This window comes from Rhinoderma darwinii, chromosome 3, assembly GCF_050947455.1.
Source record: "Rhinoderma darwinii isolate aRhiDar2 chromosome 3, aRhiDar2.hap1, whole genome shotgun sequence".
Lineage (NCBI taxonomy): Eukaryota > Metazoa > Chordata > Amphibia > Anura > Rhinodermatidae > Rhinoderma > Rhinoderma darwinii.
Window position 1 is genome coordinate 300,264,957 of NC_134689.1, and position 27,234 is coordinate 300,292,190.

The window sequence follows — 27,234 nt, forward strand, 5'->3', positions numbered from 1 at the left end:
ATTTGACTAGTTGGATTATGGTCATTGCCTGACTAGATATGGGGCAGAGGTATTTTGTTCTCATTTTCTCTTATAATATTTGACCATAAAGTCTATTCTACTGTGCCAGGTGTCCTTCACAGCCCGGTTATCAGCTCTTGGACTGAGCATCTTTCAGCTTTACATGTCATTTGATGCACACACTACCTTGAAATCCAGTGTCCGCATTTATCTCCATGGAAGAGACCTAAACATGAAAAAACAGGAAACATTTCCCGTCAAAGTTTTGGAGACAAGCACAGATGATTTTTATGTGGAGAATCAGTACATGCAGGTGTGGTTTTCTGGTGTCACAGGTCTGTTGAAGGTGAGTAAATGGGCATAGCATATATGTTATTGCTATTTTATATGGATGTTCTTTTTGTCGGATTCATACATTGTGCCATGTTCCATTTGCCATATTGCAGATCACTTTCACAAAGCAGTTTACTTTTTTAAACTGCCAAAAACAAAAAGGCGCAAACTGTGATATGCGGTGTCAAATAACAACTATCCACAGGATAGGTCATCAGTATATGATCAGTGGGGGTCCGTCATCTGTACGTCACGCCAATCGGCTGCTCCAGCTGCCTTCGGGCATCAGATGTCCGTGCTGGAAGCAGATAGCCCCTGTTACACTATAGCGGCCGAGCTGTAGTACTGCAGCTCTTAAAATCTATTCAAGTGAATAGGAGCAAAGTTGCAGTTTGCAGCACGGCCGCGCTGCAGTGTACAGAGCCAACTTCTTCCGGCACTGAACACTGCATAGCATCCGGTGCCTGGAGGAAGCCAGGACAGCTGATCGGTGCGGGGTCACAAAATGTAAACGTGCTTGTTAAGTACAGTGGTCCAGCCATCTTTTATACATATGGGGTAGTACACATAAAGCTGCACGAGCCGGTCACCAGCCAGTATCCGTGTATGACAAACATGAAGTGCCTTAGGGTGCAAGGAGTGCGGGGATACTGCTGAATGAGGGGGTCAAATTCTCATAACTAATGTAAAAGGGGGCCAGGGAAAGGAGTCAGATTAGGGAATGTTATAGGCCTGTCTAAATATATGTGTTTTCAGGGCACGTTTAAATCTGTGGATGTTGGGAATTAATCTGATTGTCTGGGGTAGCGCATTCCAGAGGACTGGTGCAGCACGAGAAAAATCTTGGAGATGGGAGTTCGGATTATGGTGGATGTTAATTTAAGGTCGTTGGCAGAATGTAAAGCACGAGTAGGCTGGTAGATAGAGATGAGGGAGGAGATGTACGGAGGTGTATCGATGTGGAGAGCTTTGTGAGTATGATTAATAAGTGCATTTAATTCTGAAGGGTATGGGCAACCAGTGCAGTGACTGGCAGAGGGTAGATGCCTTGGTGTAGCGGTTGGTCAGAAAGATGATCCTGGCTGCTGAATTAAGGATCGATGGGAGAGGGGAGAGTTTAGTAAATGGAAGACCAATTAGTAATGAGTTACAGTAATCAAGACGAGAGTGAATCAGAACGACAATGAGAGTTTTGGCTATTTCCTCAGTAAGAAAAGGGTGGATTCTGGAGATGTTTTTGAGGTGAAAGTGACAGGAACGTGTAAGTGATTGAATGTGTGAAGTAAAGGAAAGACTTGAGTCAAAAATAACCCTGAGAGAGCGGGCATGCTGCCCAGGAGTTATGATAGTGCCACACACTGAGATGGAGAAATCAGGTTTGGGTAGGTTAGTAGATGGTGGGAACACAAGGAGCTCAGTTTTAGAAAAATTCAGTTTCAGATAGAGAGAGGACATGATGTTAGAGACAGCGGACAGACAATCACTGGTGTTTTGTAATAGAGCAGGGGTGATGTCATGGGAAGAGTAATATAATTGGGTGTCATCAGCGTAGAGATGGTACTGGAAGCCAAATTTGCTGATGGTTTGTCCAATAGGGGCTGTGTAGAGAGGAAAGAGAAGCGGACCTAGGATTGATCCCTGAGGAACCACAACAGCAAGGGGAAGAGGAGAAGAAGTAAAACCAGCAAATGACACACTGAACGAGCGGTCAGAGAGATAGGAAGAAAACCAAGAGAGAGCACTGTCTTTAAGGCCAATAGAGTGGAGCATGTTAAGTAGGAGTTTGTGGTTTACAGTGTCAAAGCCTGCAGAAAGATCCAGAAGAATCAGTAGAGAGTATTTGCCATTAGATTTAGCCGCCAAGAGATTGTTTTAGACTTTAGTAAGGGCAGTTTCTGTGGAGTGTAGAGTGCGGAAACCAGATTGTAAGGGGTCAAGAATGGAGTTAGCAGAGAGATAGCAGATAAGGCGAGAGTAGACCAAGCGTTCCAGGAGTTTGGAGATTAGAGACTGGTCGGTAGTTAGCAGCGCTGGATGGGTCAAGAGTTGTTTTTTTCAGTAATGGGGTTATAATGGCATGTTTAAAAGAGGAGGGAAAGATTCCAGAAGAAAGACAGATGTTAAAAATTTTAGTCAGGTGACTAGTGACAGCCGGGGAGAGGGACTGGAGGAGGTGTGATGGGATAGGATCACTAGGGCAGGTAGTAGGACGAGAAAAATAAAGGAGCCTGGAGACCTCTTCTGTTATTGGGTCAAATGCTGAAAGTGAAGAAGAGGGAGTGCGGGAGGAAAGGGGATCGATGTTACTAGGGGACTGGGAGATAGACTTGTTTGGCTTTGTCAAGGGCAGAGTTGTAAGTTCTCAGCATACATTTTTAATGGAGGAAGTCTGCTGACAAGCGCAATTTTCTCCACAGACGTTCGGCACATCTCGAGCAGAAGAATGTGGGATTGAGGCGTGTGCCAGGGTTGTGCACCACTTTGCCGGGTGGTTCAGAGTGTAGGGGGGCTGCTTCATCCAAAGCGTTTATGAGAGTGTTATTGTAATGTTTGGCGGCCAGATTGGGACATGAGAGGGGAGACATAGGGGACAATGTGGACTGTACACTGTATATGAGTTGCTGAGTGTTAATGTCATGTAGATTTCTGTTTGTCTGATAGGTAGGCATGTCCTGTGGAGACAGATAATTTGTGATCGTAAAGGAGAGAAGGTTGTGATCAGAGAGCGGTAGAGGAGAATTATTAAAGTCAGAGACGTAAGAAGACCAGGTCAAGTGAATGCCCGTCTTCATGTGTAGGAGAATTAGTAAGTTGTGACAGACCTACGAAGTGATTGTGGGGGATGCCGATGCTTGTCATGGCAACCGGAGGCCAGACAATGGCCTCCGGGTTGCTACGTACGGAAGCCAAGGAGGAGCAGCCGGAGGCTGTCACAATGACAGTTAGAATACATTACACTACGTATGTAGTGTAATGTATTCTAGCAGCGATCAGAGCTGCAAGTCTTCATGTCCCATAGTGGGACAAAAATAAAGTTAAAAGTGTAAAAATAAAATAAAAGTTATGTTAAAAAAAACAAGAACTGCTTTTTTTCCTATAAGAAGTCTTTTATTATAGGGAAAAAAATGAAAACGTTAAAAAAAGTACACATATTGGGTATCACTGCGTTTGTAATGACCCAAACTATAAAACTATCATGTTATTTTTCCCGCACGGCGAACACTGCAAAAAAAATCAATAAGAAATATGCCAGAGTCGCTATTTTTTGGTCACCACCCCTCCCAAAATATAGAATAAAAAGTGATCACAAAGTCGCATGTACCACAAAAAAGTACCAATAAAAACTACAACCCGTCCCACAAAAAAACAGCACTTACAAAGCTTTTTTGACTAAAAAATAAAAAAGTTATGGCTCTCAGAATATGGTGACAAAAAATAAATAATTCTATTAAAAAAAAGTGATGTTATTGTGCACACACTGCAAAACATAAAAAAACGATATACATATGGTATCGCCGTAACCGTACCGACCCGCAGAATAAAGTAAAATTGTCATTTATAGCGCATGATTTTCATTTTTACAGACTAATTCCAATATATTTAGCGAAAAACCTATGTGGTCAAAAGGCTAACTATACCCCTAGATTAATTCCTTGAGAGGTTTTTTATTTTTTATTTTTTAAACTCGTTTTATTGAACTCCAAGCTTGCAGTACAAGAATAAAAGAAATAACTTTCCATTGGTACAATATATCTCAGAACATTGAATAAAAAGTAGTTACATGGTATTCCAGACATGACATACATCACAAATTACAATTCAAACATTGCATCTTCCCTTATATGGGTAGGTGGTTATCATATAGGTCAAGTTAGCACCAATTATACATACATTGATAATAGAGGTACAAACGTTGAATTGTTTACCACATTAGTTCACTATATCTCCTTCCTCTCTCTCTTCTCCTCCTCGACGGTCAATGTAATAGAGAATGCATATTATTTCCCATACCCAAGGTCCCTGATGATGCAAGCCAACCATCCCAGATCTTCCCAAATTTCTTAACACATTTCCTATTTCTGTACACCACTCTCTCAAATGGGACAACATTGTCAACCAAGGATTTCCATTGTGCAACCGTGGGAGGTCTATCCGCCATCCATCTCAGGGCTATGGCTTTACGAGCTAAGAATAGTGTTTCCCTAAGGAACACTCGGGTATGCAATTGCCAATCCTCCTCCTCAACAAACCCAACAGGCACATTTCCGGCGTCTTGGGTATAGGCACCGACACAATGTCCCTCAGAACCTCCAGCACCCCCTCCCAGAAGGAGCTGATGCATGAAAATTCCCAAATGAGGTGTATAAAGTTTGCCCCTGAAGAGTGGCACCTATGGCATCCTGAGCTCGGCATCTGACCCATTCGATGCAGAAGTGTTGGTGTAAGGTAACATTGGTGTATTATGTATAGTTGGGTCAGCCTATTATTAACAGAAGGAGATACCAACATATCAGACTCCATGGCTTCTGACCAGTCTTCCTCGGACAAGCCGGGGATAACTGCTTTCCACGCCGATTGCACCGGAAGCTTGTGCGACTCAGTTCGTACATTCAGGAGATGAGTGTACAGTGCTGAAATAATGCCCTTGGGTCCCTGTGTCTTTAGAACTCCAATCAATGGGAACTTCGAAAGAGACGGGGACTGCGAGTTAAATTGAGTGTTCAACGCATGTCGTAGTTGCAAATATCTGAAGAACTGGGTGCGGTGTAAACCATATTCTTCCATCATCTGAGTAAACGATAGCAACACATTTGCCCTATAAACGTCCCCCAGACACAGCACCCCATTCACCTTCCAATACTCCGAACCCTCCATCATTTGTAAATGTGTGAACATGGGATTTCCCCACATCGGTGTCTCCTCCTCCAAGGCCCTAAAGCCATATATCAACTTAGCTGCTTTCCATACCTGATGAGCTAATCTATGGAGTAGGAGTAGTCTCCCTCTAAACAAATTGGGATTCTCCAGCACCGGCCAAATGACTGATGACCCCAGCACCTGTCCCAAAGCATAGTCGGGAAAGGATTCTGTGTCTTGTCCTATCCATTCTTTCAAATAACGTAGTTGACCACTCAAAAAATAAATGTAGAAGTCAGGCAGTGCCATTCCTCCCCTATCCCGTGGACGTTGTAGTTTGACCAATGCAAATTTCCTTCGAGATTTCCCCCAGATAAAGCTAGCCGTCAATGAGTGTAGTTTATTAAAAAAATATCTCGGAATGGGACCATTTGCATGTTCCAGTAAATATAATCCCTTAGGTAAAAGGATCATCTTTACCAAGTTTATCCGACCTGCCACAGACAGTGGCAATGTTTTCCATGTCTTAAATTTCTCGATAAATAGGGCCTCTAGGGGATATATGTTTTTATCATGAGACTCTGCAGGGAGCTTTGTAATGTATATACCTAAATATTTAAAATTAGTGACCACGGGCAGATTATAGTATATCTCCGGCCATTCTACCTCCCAAAGCGGCATCAAGGCTGATTTAGCCCAGTTTATTAGCAGTCCAGAATATCGGCCAAACCGATTCACAATATCAATTGCCCTTGGGAGAGTATCATGTACCTCGGACATGTAAAGGATCAGGTCATCCGCATATAGACCCACTCTACTTTCTCTGTCTCCAATTTTTACTCCCTGAAATATATGATCCTGTCGTATATGGATGGCCAGAGGTTCTATGGCTAGTGCAAAGAGAAGAGGGGACAATGGACATCCTTGCCTGGTGCCCCTATTCAATTCAAAAAAGGAAGTACCTCTCCCATTAATCAATAAATTGGCTTTGGGATGTTTATATAGAATAGATATCCATTTGGAGAATCCCGACCCTATCCCAAATTTAGACAATACCGCTTGCAGATATTTCCACTCCACTGAATCAAAGGCCTTGGCCGCATCAAGTGAGGCCATCGCCCATTGTTTGTTTAGCTTCCCCCCTACCTGTGAAACCGCCTGAGCCCTCCGAATATTCCCCGAAGTAGACCTCCCGGGAATAAAACCAGATTGATCCTCATGTATGAGTGAGGTGATAATATGATTAAGTCTGTTTGCCAGAATTTTAGTTAGGATCTTATAATCTAAATTGAGCAGGGAGATAGGTCTATATGATCCACACTCCACGGGGTCTTTGTCAGGTTTCAGTAGAATGATAATGGTAGCTTCATATAAAGAAGTGGGCAAAACTCCCTTTTCAAAGGCTGCTGCATACATCTGAAGCAGCTCAGGGCCAATAATCTCTAAATATCGGGAGTATACTTCCAACGGGAGGCCCAGGTGATTTCCCATTATTTAAATCCTGCACGGCCGTCTGCAATTCTGCCAATGTAATATCCTCATCTAAGCGGTCTCTATGCTCCTCAGCTAACTGCGGGAATGTAATCCCCTCCAAATATTCCAACAAGGAATCTTCCGAATAATCACATTGGGATGTATATAAATCAGTATAAAATCTGCAGAACCTATCCCCTATTTGTTCAGCATCATTAAGAAATTGTCTCCCCTCATCCATGATCTCCAGAATGGCCGGGGATGATTGGTTGGAGTGTACTATTTGTGATAATAATCTCCCAGACTGATTACCTAGTTCAAAGGCGTTTTGTTTAAGAAAAAACATCCCTGAGATGTATCTGATACAATCTGCCCGCCTGCTGCCATTGCAGTCTATTGTCCTCAGTCGGCTCCTCCATATATGCCTGCTCCAAGTCCCTGCACGTCCCTGCCAGTCTATCTTCCTCTACCCTTGATGTGTTTTTGATAAATGAGATAGTGGACTGCAGGCAACCCCTCAAATATGCTTTAAACGTGTCCCACCTTAGGGAAATATCAGTCTCTTCTTCGTGGATTTCAAAGAATTGGTTTAACTGATCAGGAATACGATCATTAGTCCCTATCAGAGAGAGCCAAAATGGGTGAACCCTCCAGTTTAATTTGCTAGCTTGTCTATCGTATAAATGAAATGTCGCCTGCAAGGGCGCATGGTCCGAAGCACTGGGAGGGGCGTATTCAATATCAGTTACCCTAGGACCCAAGGAGGCCGATCCAAACATATAATCTATTCTAGATAACGCCCCCCTAGCAGGAGTAAAACATGAGAACTCAAGAGCTTTGGGATCTCTCAGTCTCCACAACTCCACCCATCCCATCTCATCTATCAGTCGCTGCAAGTTTGAAGGTGAGTGCAACTCCCCAGCCTCGTTCTGAGCTACGAATTTGTCAATATACGGGTTCAATAGAAGGTTAAAATCTCCCATACATACAACTTTGGCTTCAGGGTAATTAGCTACAAAAGTAACCGCTGTCTGCAGTATTGACAGGTTAGCTGGAGGTGGCGCATATATCCCTATGACAACAAATGGCTCACAATTCATGTATGCATGTACAAATATATATCTACCCTCTGTATCTTTCACCGTCTTGGTGGCATTCCACCGCACTGATCTATGAACCAGTATAGAAACCCCTCGAGAATATGACGTGTGCCACGAATGCTCTGCCCATTGGACCCAAGGTTTTTTAAGACGGTGAATTGTATCTGCCGTGAGATGGGTTTCCTGGAAGCATAAAATGTGCGGTCCGAATTCCCTCACGTGTGCAAACACAGTAATTCTTTTGCGAGGGGTGCCCATGCCTCTAATATTCCATGACATTACTTTCAGATCAGCCATACAAGCAATCCCTTACATGTTTGCAGAGGGTTCCCCCCCTTATCCCCTGTATATAAAACAAGGTATATACCAATATCGTAAATTTCGCATATTGCATAGATTGTGTAGCAAGCTGTGTAACTGTTATCCAACAAAACAAAACTTCCGGCTGTGGGGACTTCCATGAGAGTACACCCCTCCCATGGGCAAACTTATCAGTAACCTGTAAAGGTATAAGTATAACTGTTATACCATGGCTAATGGTTACGGGGTGTCTGTGCATACAATTAAAGATAGTACTGTTAACCTACACAGAGATAAAACAACTGTAGCAACCCACATTTCCCCGCTATTTCCCATCAGACCTCTTCACATTCTCAACAAGAAATACCGGACCGTCCAGAAAAATAACGGATGTGTCGACTTCCCTGCGACATGGCTTCGGGTATTCAAAATGTAGTATCCAGTTCCAGCTTCCCAATCTGCCAGTCCTTTCACCAAGAGGGAAAGTCGCGTTGCGTGTCTGGACATCTGGCATCTTTATCAACACAGCGAGTCCCGCATGGCCCAGCTCAAGCCCTCCGGTCACCTGGTCTCAAGGATAGCCATTCCTCAGCTTCCCTCGGATCTCCAAAAAAAATCGCTTTCCCTCCATCGGTGATACGTAAACGAGACGGATAGGCCATTGAGTAGGATATATTCAGATCCCGCATCTTTCTCTTCACAGCAATAAATGTAGCACGCTTCTTTTGCAATTCCGCCGAGAAATCTGGAAACAGGAGCACTCGGGAATTTTCATGCTGAATATTAGGGTGCTGACGAGCCATCTGTAAAATCTGATCCCGATCTTTCCAATTAAGTAAGCGTGCCAGTAAGGGCCTTGGCGGCATGCCTGGCAGAGGAGGTCGTGCTGGAACTCTGTGTGCGTGTTCCACCGCGAATGCTGCTGAAAAATGCGCCTCAGGAAAGGTGGCATGGAACCACTGCTCAACAAAAACGCATGGCGCCATTCCTTCTACTCGCTCTGATAGACCAATAATTCTGATATTATTCCTGCATGAGCGGTTTTTCAGGTCATCACATTTCTGCTGCCATATCTCCACTTTGGCCTCCATTGCTGACAATCTCGCGGGAATTCGTAAATTAGCATCTTCAATGGCGGAGATTCGATGTTCCGTGTCCTTTACCCTTTCCCTTAACTTCTGCACATGGCGTACCAGGCCCAGGTCCACCCTCACCTCCTCTATCTTCCCCGTCAGCGATGTAGTGGACAGAGTGATAGCCTGCAGCAGTTGTTCGTATACCTGCTGCAGGGTCAGCTCTGGCTCAGACTCAGTCTCCTCCTGCTGAGTTGTGCTGGTGCTCTGATCTCGTGGTGGCCTGGAGCGCTGTGCCGGAGATTCTGTGGCGCCATTTTTAGCGCTGTCCCGGGCAAAGTTCTTCAATTTCTCCGCCGCCGACGTGCCTTTTGTGGGACCCATCGGTGCCATGACTCAGTGCCACTCCAGGAGACTATAAAGAGGTCTGTCTGTCTCAGGATATTATGCAGGATTACAGATATTGCGGGTTACCGGACGGAGCTCTCACTCAACACGTCCTCTCATGTTGCCTGCTGGCCACGCCCCCCTCCTTGAGAGGTTTAGTTTCCAAAATGGGATAACTTTTGTGGTGTTTCCACTGTTTTGGCACCACAAGACCTCTTCAAACCTGACATGGTGCCTAAAATATATTCTAAAAAAGCAGGAGGCCCCACAATCCACTAGGTGCTCCTTTTCTTCTGAGGCCAGTGTTTCAGTCCATTAGCGCACTAGGGCCACATGTGGGATATTTCTCGAATCTACAGAATCTGGGCAAAAACATATTGAGTTGCATTTCTCGGATAAAACCTTTTACTTTGCTTTAATTCCTGTGAAAGGCCTAAAGGGTTAAAGCATTTTATGAATGCTGATTCGAATACTTTGAGGGGTGCAGTTTTCAAAATGTGATAATTTATGGGGACTTTCTAATATATAAGACCCTAAAAGCCGCTTCAGAACTGAACTGGTCCCTGAAAAAATATAATTTTGAAATTTTCTTTAAAATATGAGAAATTGCTGCTAAAGTTCTAAGCCTTGTAATGTCCTGGAAAAATAAAAGGATCTTTAAAAAAACGATGCAAACATAAAGTAGACATATGGGGGATGTTAACTAGTAACTATTTTGTGTGGTATTACTATATGTTTTACAAGCAGATACGTTTAAATGTAGAAAAATTCAAATTTTTGCTAATTTTCTAAAAATTTTGGTGTTTTTCAAAAATAAATACTGAATTTATCGACCAAGTTTTTTCACTAACATAAAGTACAATATGTCACGAGGAAACCGTCTGAGAATCGCTTTGATAGGTAAAAGCATTCCAAAGTAATTACCACATAAAGTAACACATGGCAGATTTGAAAAAATAGGCTGTGTCCTGAAGGCCAAAATAGGCTCAGTCCTGAAGGGGTTAAGGCTCAGAGCCCATTTTTCAAATCTGACGTGTTACTTTATGTGGCAGTAACTCTAGAATTCTTAGACCTAGCCAAACGATTCTGAGATTGTTTCCTCATGACACATTGGACTTTATGTTAGTGATAAAATTTGGTCTATATATTTAGTGTTTAATTGTGAAAAACACCAAAATTTAGAGAAAATCTGAATTTAAATGTATCTGCTAGTAAGACAGATAGTAATACCACACAAAATAGTTACTAATTAACATTTCCCATATGTCTACTTTATGTTTGCATATTTTTTTGAACATTCTCGTATCTTTCTAGGACGTTACAAGACTGAGAACATAAGCAGAAATTTCTAATATTTTGAATAAAATTTCAAAAGCCTTTTTTTTAGGTACCAGTTCAGTTCCGAAGTGGCTTTGAGCGTTTTATATATTAGAAACCCCATTAAAACACCCTATTTTAAAAACTAGACCCCCTCAAAGTATTTAAAACAGCATTTAGAAAGTTTCTTAACCCTTTAGGTGTTTCACAGGAATTTAAAGCAAAGTAGAGGTGAAATTTACAAATTTCTTTTTTTGTCAGAAAATCCTTTTTATTCAATTTATTTCTGTAAAACAGAAGGTTTTACCTGAGAAAAGCAACTCCATATTTATTGCCCAGATAGAAATATCCCACATGTGGCCCTAGTGTGGTAATTGACTAAAGCACTGGTCTCCGAAGCAAAGGAGCACCTAGAGGATTTTAACGCCTCCTTTTTATTAGGCACCATGTCCGGTTTGAAGAGGTCTTGTGGTGCCACAACCGTGGAAACCCCCCAAAAGTGATCCCATTTGGCAAATTACACCCCTCAAGGAATTTATTGAGGGGTATAGTGAGCATTTAGACCGCACAGTTTTTTTTGTTGCATTTTGTGGAATTAGGCTGTGCAATTGAAATTTACATATTTTTCCGATTAAAAGGTACACATTTTTTATTTTTACAAGGAATAAAGGAGAAAAAGCACCCCAACATTTGAAAAGCAATTTCTCCCGATTACGGCTATACCCCATATGTGATCATAAACTGCTGGTTGGACAAACTGCTGAGCTCAGAAAGGCAAGAGCACTATTTGGCATGTAGATTTTGCTGGATTGGTTTCCGGGTGCCATGTCGCATTTGCAGGGCTTCTGAGATATCAGTACAGGGAAACCCCCGTAAATGTGACCCTATTTTGGAAACTAGACCCTTTGAGGAATTCATTGTAGTTTTCATGGGATGCTGCGAGTTTTAGATCAGTTTTTATTCTATTTTTTTAAGAGTCGTGGTGACTAAAAAAACAGCAATTCTACGATTGTTTTTTATACCTTTTACAGCATTCACCGTGCGCTACAAATGACATATTCACTTTATTCTGCGGGGCCAGACGATTACTGTGATACCATAGATTTATAGTTTTTTTTATGTCTTTTGGCGTTTGCACAATAAAATACTTTTTATAAAAAATCATTTACTTTTTGTGTTGCCATATTCAAAGAGCCATAACTTTTTTATTTTTCCATCAGAAAAGCAGTAACATTTTTGGGTACATGTGACTTTTTGATCTCTTTTTATTCGATTTGTTTTGGCGGTGAAGTGACCAAAAAATTGTGATTCTGGTATGGTTTATTATTATTTTCTTTTACGGCGTTCACAGCGCAGGATAAATCACTAAATATTTTCGTAGATCAGGCCATTACGGATGCGGCGATACCAATTATGTATAGTTTATTTTTTATCATTTTTTTAAATAATATAGTACTGATCAGGGAAAAAAGAGGAATTTTCACTTTTAAAGTTTTATTTTTTTTATTTTTATACAACTATTTTTTCCATTTGTTTTTTTGTCCCACTAAGGGACTTGAGGGCAGGAGGCCCTGATCACAGTTCGAATACACTGCACTACATGCGTAGTGCAGTGTATTAGAGCTGTCAGCTACTCACTGACAGCAAGCATAGTGGGTCCTGACAGTAATATTACTGAGGCTGAGCTCAGTCCGACGTAATAGGGGTTAAAGATAGAAACTGAGGAGACAGATGAGGCGATTGGGTTATCAATGGTGAAGTTAAAATCACCCGTGATGAGAGTTGGTGTTTCAGATGATAGGAATTGTGGAAGCCAGGCAGCAAAATGATCCAGAAATTGGCGGGGTGAGCCCAGAGGGCGGTATCAACTGCCACTAGGAGGGATAATGGGCGAAAGAGTTTGAGGGCGTGGACTTCAAAAGAGGGAAATGTGAGTAAGGGGACGGGAGAACGACCTGGAAAGGGCAGGTGTAAAGGATCTGCCAGACACAGCTTCTGTGTTGACGCCCGTGGGTAATTTGTCTGCACCTGCTCCTAAGTCTGAGAGAGTGAATCCATCTTCTACCACTCAGGCTGGCAGGCTTAGGAGTGGGAGAGCCTATCACAGCCTGGCCAGACGGAGCTAGCTCCCGCCCTCTGTCTATTTATACCTGCATTTCCTGCTCCTCCTTTGCCTGTGATTCTGCCTGTTTCCTGGCTCTGCTGCTGCTGCTTGAACTATTTGTCCCTGCTTCATATTGACCCTGGCTTACTGACTACTCTCCTGCTCTGCGTTTGGTACCTCGTACACTCCTGGTTTGACTCGGCTCGTTGACTACTCTCTTGCTCTGCGTTTGGTACCTCGTACACTCCTGGTTTGACTCGGCTCATTCACTATTCTTGTTGCTCATGGTGTTGCCGTGGGCAACTGCCCCATTTCCCTTAGTTTCTGTGTACCCTTGTCTGTTTGTCTGTCGTGCACTTATTGTGCGTAGAGACCGTCGCCCAGTTGTACGCCGTCGCCTAGGACGGGCCGTTGCAAGTAGGCAGGGACTGAGTGGCGGGTAGATTAGGGCTCACCTGTCTGTCTCTCCCCCCCAGTCATTACAGCAGGTTGGGGAAAGATGTAGACTTACTCCTCCACCCTGCCTGTTCTCAGGTCTGGGGGCATGAGAGAACTGGAGACCACCATAAGATAGAGCAGCAGGGGAAGCAGTGTCAGACAGGTATAGCCATGTTTCTGTAAGAGCCAGAAGGTTGAGAGAGTTAGAAAGGAATAAGTCATGAATAAAGGTGAGTTTGTTGCACATGGACCGAGAATTCCAGAGAGCACAGTTAAAAGAGACAGGAGAATACATACAAGGAATGGTAAGAAAATTTGCAGGGTTTCTATGTGTGGCCGGTAAGTGGTTGAGCTTTTTTTGAGCTTTTTTTTCAAGCATTTCTTTATACTGGTGAGTCAGTGTGACAGCGCAAGGCAGAACAGATAACCACTAATGAGGGTGCCTAGACTCTGGAGCGCCACGGTGGAATTCACTCAGCTCTTTAGAACGACCCATTCTTTCGCAAATGTTTGTAAAGGCGACTGCATTGCTAGGTGCTGGATTTTATACATCTGGGTCAATGAGACTGAATGGAACAACTGATGATTTAGATGTGTGTCTCAATACTTTTGTCCATATGGTGTATCTGCTTTGTTTGCAATGAACAGATCATAACATTATGCTGCTTAGAGTGTGTTCATGCCTGGATTCATGTAATTATCTATTTATTGTTGCAGGGCATTAAACGATCTGGAGAGGAGCAGGAACAGAAAGTCGGCATGGACTTTCTCATCTATGGAACTCGTACAGCTAAGGACAAAAGTGGAGCCTATCTTTTCCTACCAGATGGAGATGCAAAGGTATACTTATTCTGCTTGATGGAGATTATATCATGTGTGATTACACGGTAAATGATTACATTACCCATGATATCTTTTCTTAGAACTCTGTGATGTGCTGATTCCATGTTATTCCTCCTGGAAATATATGAATAAATTGATATTGATGTTACCACTCCGCTTGTCAATGGGGCGTGTACCTACAGTCTCTGACACTGTCCAATCAGTACTGACCGTGTTAGGCTGTGCACACCCTATTGTCAAGGAGAATCGTAACAACAAATTTTCCATTTATTCATAAATTTCCAGGAGAAATGCAGAGGACTGGCACAGCGCAGAGATAAAAAGAAGGTGCTTCAGTATTGTTATTTCATGGGAGCTCAAATATTCCCTTAAACAGATGTGTCAGGATTGCTGGCAGGCTAAAGTATAGATTTAGTTAGAAATACTGTATGTCATGGCACTTACTAATGGAAGCTCCACTGGATAATGATGCTATTGCTGCTTGGCTGCAATAACCGCTCAATTGTCTACTGAGTGGGCAGGGACTGGTTTTTAGGCACCTAACCATCCACTTGGAGGCCTCTGCCACTCAGCGCCTAGCCCTAGTAAATGCAAATCAAAAAAAGGAAGTACACAGGACTAATAATATAGAAGATAACCATTCATCTTATTTAAATATCAAAATTCATAAAAACTATATAAAAAACATATATATAAATTCAGGGATATAATACCTCAAGATGGTGTTCCCAAATCAGTATACCATTGCAGTATACTGTTACAGTATGTCTAGGGTAAATATATGCAAATTAATTGAACCTAATGTATGCATAGTTATATCAAAATTTAAGAAAGCTCTCTAGAGTATGGAGTGGTCATCACATTATAGTCATCATATTATTATATTAGTACAGTGTAGGGAGGATATAGCACATAAAAAGACATAATGAAAGGTATACTTTACTATGCATACAATAGGTTTGATTAATTTCCATATATTTTTAACATAGACATTACAGTGATGGTATACTCATCTCTGATCACCATCTTTTGTGTGTGTGTGTGTGTGTGTGTGTGTGTGTGTGTGTGTGTGTGTGTGTGTGTGTGTGTGTGTGTGTGTGTGTGTTATATGTATTTTTTGTGAGTTTTAATATTTGAATGAAGATGTATGGTTATCTTTTATATCGTTAGTCCTGTGTGCTTTCTTTTTTTGGTATGTATTTGCTCTTTACCACACGGGAAATGGTTACCTATTGTGAAAGACTCATTATGGATAGGTGTTCTAAGCGCCTAGTAGAGACTGAGGCTTCTGATGGGTACATAGTGTTTCCTGCAAATTACTGCAACCGTGCAGTGCTTGTGTCTGGCATGGATTATTACCGAGGCACAGTCCACTGATGAAGTAATAATATTGCAAAGCGGCTTCTATTACTAAGGACCATCAAATATTTATAGAATTTGTATATAACTGGAGGCATGCTTTAAACATACCATTACTGATCTAAATTGGTCATAATGGCCCCTCAGTATTTGTAATAATCACAAGTTATACTGAACTAATATATAACCTAAGCACTGGCTAGACCAATGTTTCTAAGCCAAGAACCCCCTGACTCCCCCAAGGCTATGATCATACACTGTGCTGCTTATTAAAAGCACCGCAATAGGGCGGCGCAAGTATCCATGAAAGACATGGCATGTACTCCCTGGGGCACAAAGTCCACAGGTCAAGAACTTCGAGGCTAGAAGCCATTGGGCCTACGGTATAATGAATATAGGATTCTGTTCTTTATGGTCGTGCATTAGTACACATTTAACAACTGACAACTGCCATAAAGATATATTAAGAAATGAAATTGATCAGCACAGATTATTAAACTTAATAAAGTGAATAATATCACTGAGAACATGGTGGAAAGATGATAATTATTATTTGTGAAAATAAAATGTAACTTTTATTAGATGTACACTAAAAGATTATTAAATGGCATTCTGAGTGACCAGAAACTGATCACATATGATGTGCATATTAATATCTAACCTAATAGATAGACAAAAATATTCAGGATTCAGCAAGAAGTACTACACATCCCAGGAGGACATGTGAAAATCTGATAGTATGCTGAACCGTGAATGTGAGCTAGTACAAACAATAATACAGTCCCGCACTAGAGCAGCACGTTACATTCAGAGTACTGAGAAGGAGTAGAGTGTAAATTCTGCAGTAGGAAGGCTAATGTGTCCTTCTCAAGGATATACTGTTAGGGTATGTTCACACGGCCTATTATCGGCCGTTTTTCGGGGAAAAAACGCCTGAAAAACGGCCGAAAAGTTGGAAGCAGAACGCCTCCAAACATCTGCCCATTGATTTCAATGGGAAAAACTGCGTTCTGTTCCGAAGGGGCCATTTTTTACGCGGCTGTTGTGAAAAACAGCCACGAAAAAGAAGTGCATGTCACTTCTTGGGACTTTTTTGAGTTGTTTTTCATTGACTCTATTGAAAACAGCTTCAAAAACGGCCGTAAAAAAACGCTGCAAAAATCGAGTGGCTTAAAAAACGTCTGAAAATCAGGAGTTGTTTTCCCTAGAAAACAGCTCCGTATTTTTGTGAACATACCCTAACACTCCGAACTTATATTTTCCTCAAGCATAGACAGATACATTATGTGCACATAATCTGATAGTTTGTAGGCACATCTGTTCTAACTATGCTAATTCCCTCAATACAATTGGATAAAACTTGTGCGAGTAATCCTTGGTGGGCATATTACTCACTGTAGCAAAATTTTAGGCACAACCAGATATATTGTGTGCACATAATTCTACAGCTAATAAGCATATAATCTCAACGCGTTTCCCCCTATCGTGGTTCGAAAGGGTTCATCAGGAGAACCATATGATAAAGAAAGCTTCGAAAACTGCTGAGCTCGAGTTCTGATGGTGGACTCAAGTTCCTGATGTGAAGCTGCGGAATGCGGCGAGAACGCCAGCTATTTAAAGATTAGACCACACCCCTTCCGCACGCCGTCATCATCCATGTCATCAGGTCTATGATAGGCCTTACGGACAGTGCACGTGCACTTTAGTGACGCTGCCTAGCAAGGAGCATCGATCCAAAAAAACGGCACGTAAGAACCAGCCTATCCACAATGAACATCTGTGGATTGTAAGGGGTTTGTAATCAGAAAAGTGACTAGGACATATGATTATAATTCCTCTAAGTGGCAGTAGCCTAATGCATGTCTGCGGATCCAGCAGTTGTAATTGCTCATCCTCACAGGTTGGTGTATTCATGAAGGGCTAATTTACCCATCACCATAAGAATTCATCTGTACACCGACAGCCAAAAACGGTCTAATATCCTAATGATGTCCATATAGGACTTACTCTAATTATAGACAACCAATTATTTTGGCGTATATCTAATAAAAGTTAAATTTTAGTTTCACAAATATTAATTATCATCTTTCCACCACGTTCCCAGTGATATTGTGCTTTTATAGTGGAACTCTTTAATCCTATTTTCAGTGATACTTCATAAAGTAAATGTCCATTTTGTTTTTGTTTTTATTGTATGACTGTCCTCCCTTATACAATAAAACAGAAAATTGCCTGCGCTTCTCCTAACATTTAGCACCCCCTGCAGCCGCCTTCTTGTCCCTCCACGGGTGTCCTCCTCTCACTCATGGTGCTGTGTGCCTAAGTAACATATAAACACATGACTAACATATGACTACAATCTGTTCTGTCTCTTCATATGTACATTTTCCCTTTAGCAGTTGCCCGTCCTCATGACCACTTATAGGCACAGGGCTACTGGCTATAGGTAAATTCGGTCCTGGCTTCTTATCTACTGATCATGGTGTTTTGGAAATTGTTAATATACAGATAGATCATTACAACATTGCTTTGTATAAGAAGCCACTTTTCCTTATTCTACAGTTGTACACTCCAAAAGACCCCCCTGTGGTACGCATCATCGAAGGTCCATTCTTTTCAGAGGTGACTTGCCATTTTCAACATGTTCAGCAGACTATGAGAGTCTACAATTTACCAGGTCAGTGCTTGTTTAGTTTATTATATATGTTAACTGACATTAAAAGAACGCCACAACCTCTTTTTCTCTTAGTGATCGGTGAGGGTCCCAGCAGTCAGACCTCCACTGATCAGACATTTATGGCATGTCCCATTGAGATGCCATAAATATAATGGATTCATCACTGTTGATTTATAGCAGGCGTCAAATCACAAACCCAAATGAAAGTGAAATTCTATGTTCTAGTCAGCTAATTTCAGTACTTAAACTAAGACCACTTTGTTGGTGTCTTTCGGTGTGGAATCCAAAACCGAAATCTGCAGAGTATGAATAAGATCATTCACATGTTGCACATTTTTCCATTCTGGATTTGAGGACATGCTGGGGACTTCCAAATGCAATGCAAAGGGTCAAATCTGCAGCAAATCTGCAGTGGATTTGGATCCACGTGTGCATTTGCCACAGATTTGTTTTGCAGTAGATTTGTTACGGATTTGCTGCAAAATGTGCAGGGAATTTTTCTGCTCCATCTGAACTCAAGCTACATCTCTGTTCACATCACATTTGTATCAGTTGAAGTATACATTTTTTTTAATGTATAATGCAAAAAAAGGTATACATGATAAAATTATAATTTTTGGGGTGAAATCTTTCTGTTCTGTGCATGGAAGTTTATTAGTCGTAAGGTGTAAATCGATCCCTTTTGACTTTGTGTACACTTTGTGTAAATAGGCCTTTAAATTCACTCTAAGAAAAACATTAGTAGAAAAATCCCTTTTTAAAATGTAACTCTCAGGGCAGCATTCTTTAGTAAATGATACTGCTTTTCTTGACATTTATATGAAATCTGATAAAACGCTAGAAAAAAGCTTCTGAGGTGTATTCCCAATGTGCATCAAGTCAAAATAATGACATGACTTGAAGTATAGTTGTAAAAGTGTATCACGTTTTATGACAAAGACGTTGTAAATTCAATATCCCTGCGCCAAGATTACGGACCGAGAGGGTATTATAAATTTGGTGCGGGTCATTGTACCATGATTTTTTAGCTTGAAATTAATTTTGTAATATTGAAGGTTTCATAAATGACCCACATTGTGTATGCAACATCTCGGCAATGTCCCATAAGAGAATTTAGCATTACTTAAGTCCATGTCTTTGTGTTTTTTGTGTTTACTATCAGTACTATGTTTCCTTACAGGAACTGACGGCCTTTCTGTAGAGATCAGCTCACTCATTGATATTCGTGATCACGTCAATAAAGAAATTGCCATGAGGTTAAGCACTGACATCCAGAGCGGGGACACCTTCTTCACTGACCTCAACGGCTTTCAGGTTCTTTCTTAAATTCCTGTTATGTCTACCTCCAGGCAAAACAGTAAAACTAAACTCGAATTATCTCTGTAGTCAAAGCATGCTCTTCAGTTATGCTCATGGCGATATGCTTACAGATCGTGACTGATCAGGCAATGGTGAATTGAATGTATTCTGATGTGATGCTGACGCGATCTGTAAGATTCTGTTAGAAGATGACCATAGAAGTCCATACTGTCTGGGATGTGCAGATGAGGCTATCTTCTCACGTCATGAAAGACTGCCGTTTACCAAGTGATTTGGCCACATGGTACACAATTTTTAGTGTCTCATAGATACAGAATTCCTTTCTTCCCCTGTGGTTCATTATGTTTCCAGAGTCTTATATGACATTGAGGTAGACCATAGATGCACAGCCCGAGTGATGTGTGTTTACCTTTTGTGGATGAATGATTTATTCACAGGAACACTGTCAATATTTTTCTTACTGCATATTTACAGCAAAATCAATGATTTTCTTGTTTTTATTTTAATGCAGATCCAAACTAGAAAGTTTTTCAAAAAACTTCCACTGCAAGCTAACTTCTACCCAATGCCAGTGATGGCACACATCCAGGATGAGCAGAACAGATTAACACTACACACAGCCCAAGCCCTTGGGGTATCCAGTCTGAATAGCGGTGAGGAGAAACGATGTGTTAATGAATCACTTATCCTCTATTCATGAAAATCAAAATTGCTAAATCTTAACACCATCTGTCAGATGAACATAGACATCACACCAGTGATCATATAAAACTGAACTTTTGATATCACTTAACTATAAAAAGGTTATCAAATCTATTTTTTTAAAAAGCAAAATGTTCCCTATTGTACTTTTTCTGTCTTGTAGGTCAACTGGAGGTCATTCTGGACCGCCGCTTGATGCAAGATGACAATCGTGGTCTTGGTCAAGGTTTAAAAGACAACAAACGAACATGCAACCGGTTTCGTCTTCTGGTTGAAAAAAGATCGTTTGGAAATAAGGTAAAATACTTGCTGTAAGGATCTGTGCAAACTTATTGCAGGCTTAGGCTGGCTGGCAAAGCATGCTTGAAGTGGCAGTCCATAAAAGCTTGAAATCCATAGCTCACGCATTTCTATTGTAGCTACATAGACATTGTAGAGAAGCATTTGTGGCGCACTCAGTCCTGAATATCTGCAGAAAGTGTTACATTGACATTTCCACTTGCATTTGTATAAAGCCATTTGTCATATACATATAATAGAATAACACTTACACTGCCGACTGGGTTTCTTTCAGATCGTTGTTTGAAAAACATATATGTAGTACCGTTTCATATATTTCATTATCAGGCTTTAAGTTTCATATAACATGGATGCTAGGATGATATAGGTGATCTAGTGACTTGCTGTAAAAAATGACTGTATATACCAGGTGTACACTATACCTTGGTTCTGTATTGTATTCAGAGTTACTTTCTGCCTTGACCTTTAATCCCTTTTCGATCAGGCCTATATTGAATTATTTTTTGTTTTTTCATTGTCGTATCATAGCTTTTTTATTTTTCCGTCTATATATATATCCGTATGAGTTCTTGTTTTTTTGCCAGAAGAGTTGTATTTTTCAATGGCACCATTGGGTTTGGGTAGATATAATATATTAATTAACTTTTATTAACTTTTTTGGGGAGGAAATTGAAAACAACAGCTATTTCAGCATTGTTTGTCGCATTTTACATTTATGTTGCTTACTATTAGTTGTAAATAACATTACCTTTATTCTATAGGTCAGTATGATTATGGGGTTACCAAATATATATAGGTTTTTTTTAAGTTTTACTCCTTTTGCACAAAAAAACACTTTTAGGCTATGTTCACACGGGGTATTTTGCCGAGTTTTTTGACGCGGAAACCGCGTCGCAAAACTCGGCAGAAACGGCCCGAGAACGCCTCCCATTGATTTCAATGGGAGGCGTTGGCGTCTTTTTCCCGCGAGCAGTAAAACTGCCTCGCGGGAAAAAGAAGCGACATGCCCTATCTTCGGGCGCTTCCGCCTCCGACCTCCCATTTACTTCAATGGGAGACAGGAGAAAGCGTATTTCTCGCTGTTTTATGCCCGCGGCGCTCAATGGCCGCGGGTGAAAAACGGCGCGATAATTGCCGCGAAAATCGGCGTGCAGGGAGAGGAATATCTGCCTCAAAGTTCCAAACGGAATTTTGAGGCAGATATTCCTCCCCCAAAATACTCCGTGTGAACATAGCCTTAAACAAAAATAATTTGTTTTTGCATCGCCACATTTCAAGAGTCGTAACTTATGTATTTTTCCGTCGATGTAGCTATATGTGTGCTTGTTTTTTGCAGGACAAGGTGTAGTTTACGTTGCTACCATTTTTTTTGCATACATGGGATTTATTGATCGTTGTTTTTTGCGGTTTTTTTCGACGTTCACCATGCGGTTTAAATAACATGTTAAGTATATTGTTTAAGTCATTACTATCGTGGGGATACCATATATTTTTATTATTTTTTTATTACTTTTTTTTAAATGACAGGCAAACTATTAGGCCATGCCTCTGGCACAGCCTCATAGGCATATAGTCATGGCGGGCCTGAAGGCCTTTGTTAGGCCCTGGCTGCCATGGAAACCCATCGGCGGCTGGCGTTCATGGGCCGTGGATGGGTGACAGAGGGAGCCCCCTTCCACTGTCAAACAGCTTAAATGCCACGGTCTCTATTGAACGTGGAATTTAAGTGGTTAAATGGTCTGGACCGGATTCCGGCCGTTGCAGCGGGAGCCCTGCTGTCAGGTGTGCGCGATCCCTATTACATATATGCACGTCAGAATGCAGGATGGGGACCCTTCCCGTGACGTGCAAGTACGTGATAATGTGTTAAGGGGTTACAGAGGTTGTCCCTCAGGACAACCCCTGTCCATATGCCTTATTATGGCATATGGACGTCACAGAGTGGGATTTCTCTCTTGGCACCTCCTCTATGTGCCAAAGTGGAGAGCTGCTATGTATCAGTGGCACTACTTCTGGGAGGATCGGGCCATCCTTGTATTCATATTAATATATCAATCCAGAATCTCAAAGTCAAGTGGGAGATAAGCAATAAGTCATTTTTTTTATTTCAAAGTAAAGTGATACTGCTATACTAGATTTTCTTTTTTTTTATTCCAATTTAACAAAATTACCTATTGCTTGAATTTTTTCTGGATTTTCTGCATTCTTGGAAGTCATTTTTATTTACATCACCGTGTCTTCCTGACATCTGCCAAGTCGTGTTGGTGCCAGATGCAAAGAATTTTACTGTAGCAACTTCAAATCCACTTTTTCCTATTGGAGATCTTGACATTTTACCTATTTCCAAATCTCCTACTCTCTGGGCTTTAAAATAATAAAACTTGAGGTCCCTACCCAATGAAATTTCAGTTTGAGTCGCCTTACCTTTTACATATCCGCCATTAGAAGTAGTTCATTCAATGAAGATAGTATTCAGCTAGGTGATAAATATACAGAATTTTAGTGCCCCATTTTGACTCTTAAGGGAAAATAGTCAGAAATATATTTTATGTAGGAGAAACTAAAACCTTGGTGCCTCCATCATGCTGGCTACTGGTCCGAAGAAGTCGCTTTATTCCATTTAGATTCTTTGAAGTAATTCATGAGTCTGTGTTATGCCAGGGTGGGTACTATGAGATTGCACCAAGCTTCTGCCAAATCCAAACGTAATGTGAAATACATTTTCAGAAGTTGCTCCACCCTCATTTTCCGCTGTGAAGTAACGTGTAAGGTGTATGTTTTCACTTACATCTTATTGTGCTGTTTATTTCGTGACCCTTTCTAACCCTACAATGGTTTACCATTATGATGTCCAATTATCCACAGTCTGAGTGTTGCTACCACACTTCCTCCCATCCACTAAAATATATCATCCACTTATTGATCTGTGAATCATGACTGACTTTGTATATGACATTTTCCCATCCATATCCATCCATTTATTACCTCTTCCATTTCATTACTCCCCTGTTTACCATAACCCCTCTGCCCAGCTTTCCAGCTTCCTTTCTAAACTGCTATCCTGGTTTAGAAAACTGGCATTTTCCATCATGAAGACCGGCAGCTATGAGGTAATTCTCTTCAGGGAGTAACGCTGAATGGATTTGTAGTGATGTGCACTTGTAATATAGTTAGAAGCTTTGTAGACGCTTTATAGTTTGTCTGGCTATAGCTAAAACCTCTGTGTTCCTGTAATATACACACAAAAAACAGTCGCTCGTTTTGTGTTTCCGGTGAACAAAGATTTAGTGACTTTATCGTGGCCATTAACTCTCTACAGTGCACAGTTTGGACAACCAAATTGGATGTAAAATGACAGGTTCTGTTCAATATGTAGTCATTTTTCCAATTCATACTGGGACTGTGTGACTCAGTTCTGGTCCTTTTCATTCTTACTGTTTCCTGTGCCTGACCCGTTCTTATGAAAGCTTTGTGTATTCAGCTTTTTATACTTTATACTAAGCTTCTTATCTTCCTTCCCAAAGACTGGCTCATCATTTCTTGATTTTGTTTTAATCCTGCACAATATTGCTCTTATCAGAGTGCGTTTAGTCTCCGTCACTATTTCACTCCTTCCTGATGGTTTGGTATAGCTAGATAAATGTTTTTGAATTTCACCAACAAGCTGAGACAGCCAACAACTTTCTAAATTGTGGGTCCACTGAGCCATCATCTCCAAAAAGTGAGATTACCCCTCCCCCTAGCTTAACGTGTCCACATAGGGTTTTTTGTCTTTATCAAGAGCAGGCATCTGGTGAAAACCTGTTAGACCTTATACACAGGACAGAGCCATAGGGACTACACGTGCCACTACATGGTTCTCTGTTCAGCACCCTATTACGGAGGTATAAAAGCAATGCTTATAGGGGAGGATACCTCTGTGATATGTACTCCAATGGTACACGCCACAATTTTATTTTAGTTGGATTCACAGGGAATTTGACAGAAATAAGCTCTGTATGCCTCTGTATGAAATTGGAGGCATACAGAGGTGCAGTAGGGGCCCATAGACTATGGGTGCCGTATTACGGCTCCATACGTTGTTGTATGAAGCCATAATGCGGACCTGTGCATGAGCTCTAAAACTACTAAGGTAAATTACTTTAGTCCGACTATATAAGACCGATCATTTTATTTGACTATTTACAGAAGACTACAGAATATGTATTTTAATCACATTACTTTATCAAGTTATGATTGGCCTTTAAGGTCATGGTGATCAGAATATTGATCCCAGATATTTTATTTTACATTATATTTCCCATTGTATTTAGCCCATGTAACCTTTCCTGCAAATCACCTATCTCTGGTAAACCTGAAAAATAAAAGTATGTACTTTACCCTCATAAGCATAGTGTGGAAATACTAGAACAGACTTGATACTGTCAATAATTTTTTCCCAGAGCCCAGGAAATCAACCAGTCAGCTTTCCATCACTCCTCAGTCACACGACGTCTATGCATTTGAACCATGAAGTCTTAGTGATGCCTGTGACCAATGAAAAAGGCGGAGGTCCAGCACTTAAATCCTTCATGCCACTTTCTGCCACCCTGCCATGTGATATTCACATCCTTAATCTGAGGACGCTGCAAGCTGAGGTGACTATATATTTTTGCTTTTACCAAGTGGGCTTACTACTCATCATGTGAAGTAAAAAAAAAATTACTAAGATAGGAACCTACATAAATATATACAGTACTTCAAGGCATAGTCTATCATTTCCCGATATTTTGCAGGATGATGGAATACCTTCTCTTGACACTGCACTCATTTTGCACAGAAAAGGATTTGACTGTGGACTAGAAGCAAAGAATCTTGGGTTTAACTGCACCACAAGTCAAGGAAAGGTAATGACAGTTTTGTGACATCCTCACAGTGGTTGTTAGTAGGGAACCTTCAAATGAGCAACATTAGATTTAACAAATGCTATGTTAGAGGTTAGGGCAGGAAACTAAATTGGGAGACCAGTAATTGAGTCACATTGTTTCATCATAGTATAGACTTGGATACATGGATACTTACTAACATGTTCGCTGTTAATGATAAAGTGTGAGCACTGTATGTAACTGAAACGACTAAATATCATTGATTGTTTACAAGCCCTTTAATATTATTTATAGTAAAAAAAAAATGCAAACTTGGGTTTTTTCTGCTTGGAAAACAGATGCCTTAGCTGTGATTGTATAATATGTGTATAACTGTATTTAGAATATGTCTAATAGTATTCACACCATTAGTGGAAAGGAGATAAGTAGTAAGTCAGTAAATAATGTCATTTTGTATTGGCCTCCTCTAGACCAAATACCTAGATCTGTGTGAGTTTGAATGTGATGGACGTTTCTCTTTTTTTTTTACCCTATGTATCATGTTTCTGACTTTTTTTTTTTTCTAGTTGTCACTTGGAGGTCTCTTCATGGGGCTAGAAGTAGGACTCATGCAAGCTATGTCATTGACATTGATGTATTCTCTAGCCCCCCACTCAAACAGCAGCAACCCCACACTCAGCATGGACCCAATGGAAATTTCCACTTATCGTCTGCGCTTCAGCTAACATCAGCCGTGTGGGACGAAAGATCCCATTGCACACAAGCCAAGGACTGGAGCTGGATGGTTCATCAACCAGTGTGTATTCTTTTCAAGGGCAACACATTTTGTTCTGTAGTTTGGAGCACAGCCAGCACTGGAAAACCTCTCCGCAGCAACTGGGACAAACCAAAATAATACTGTATACCTAGTTATTTATAAAAAGAGAAATGTGTTCCACACTCTTTTATCACTCAAGGAGTTAAACATCTAGATTGTATGTTACCGACAGAGCAGAAGCTATTTATGATAAACTTGCTGTTTAAAAGAAAAGCTATTTATTTGTTGACTTTTTAAGCACATCTCCTCATGGATTTCTGCCACAGTCTGACAGTCCTCAACGGAGTAGAAAACTCAAAGCAATTTCCCCTGTGCCATTAAATGCTACAGACAGGTCAACAAGAATATGTTTCCGAAAATCCTGAGGAGAGTTGCCTACTAGATGGTATATCAAGCCTAGTATAGGAATTTTGTCTCGACCCTTGTCAGTATTCTTCCATATGTTATCTGACTTTTATATACTGTAGCACTGAAGAAAATAGATTATGGAAAAGATCCCCTGAATAAAGTACGGTATAATGACATGTGAACTGATGGAAATAATGACCTGTGTATCTTGTTTCTGCAACTGTGGCTATAAATACAGAACTGATACCATCCCAAAAAGTTTGGAATTGTTGTTTCACTTATTGAATGTCAACATGACAACTATAGCAGTGATATTTGGATTTTTCTATGTTATGTTTTCATGTAAATCCACAGTTTTAGGCCAAAAGTATTTAAAAACCTAAAGCAATGCTCACATCTGCATTGGAGCCTTCAACACAAATTTCGTCAAATTTGAGAGGAAAAATTATGGACACTTTAGTGGAACCCGATGGGGGCCTATTGCAAGTCAGTGGGCTCCTCTGGGCAGCGCTGGTATCCATCATGTGAAAGTTCTATTACTAAGTTTTGGATTCCAGATTAACTTAGACTGAATTTGTCTGCCTCTTGTGCTGTCTGCACACCACAAAAAGAAATCTACGG

At 40.9% G+C, this 27,234-nt stretch overlaps 1 protein-coding gene across 2 annotated transcripts in view; it reads left to right on the forward strand.

Moving 5' to 3' along the window:
* The window catches only part of MAN2A2 (mannosidase alpha class 2A member 2), a 135,410-nt gene extending 108,539 nt beyond the window's left edge, over positions 1–26,871 (forward strand). Inside the window, exons 14-23 of one of the 2 annotated variants that reach the window (XM_075858123.1) lie at positions 110–346; positions 14,100–14,222; positions 18,147–18,261; positions 19,442–19,575; positions 20,093–20,234; positions 20,447–20,580; positions 23,616–23,710; positions 25,028–25,220; positions 25,359–25,469; positions 26,015–26,871. In XM_075858123.1, coding sequence (XP_075714238.1) covers positions 110–346; positions 14,100–14,222; positions 18,147–18,261; positions 19,442–19,575; positions 20,093–20,234; positions 20,447–20,580; positions 23,616–23,710; positions 25,028–25,220; positions 25,359–25,469; positions 26,015–26,173 — 1,443 coding nt within the window. In that variant the 3' untranslated portion in view covers positions 26,174–26,871. Of the gene's footprint in view, positions 1–109; positions 347–14,099; positions 14,223–18,146; positions 18,262–19,441; positions 19,576–20,092; positions 20,235–20,446; positions 20,581–23,615; positions 23,711–25,025; positions 25,221–25,358; positions 25,470–26,014 lie in introns of both variants that reach the window. The other variant, XM_075858122.1, reaches the window with a different exon arrangement.
* Positions 26,872–27,234: the final 363 nt, after the last annotated feature.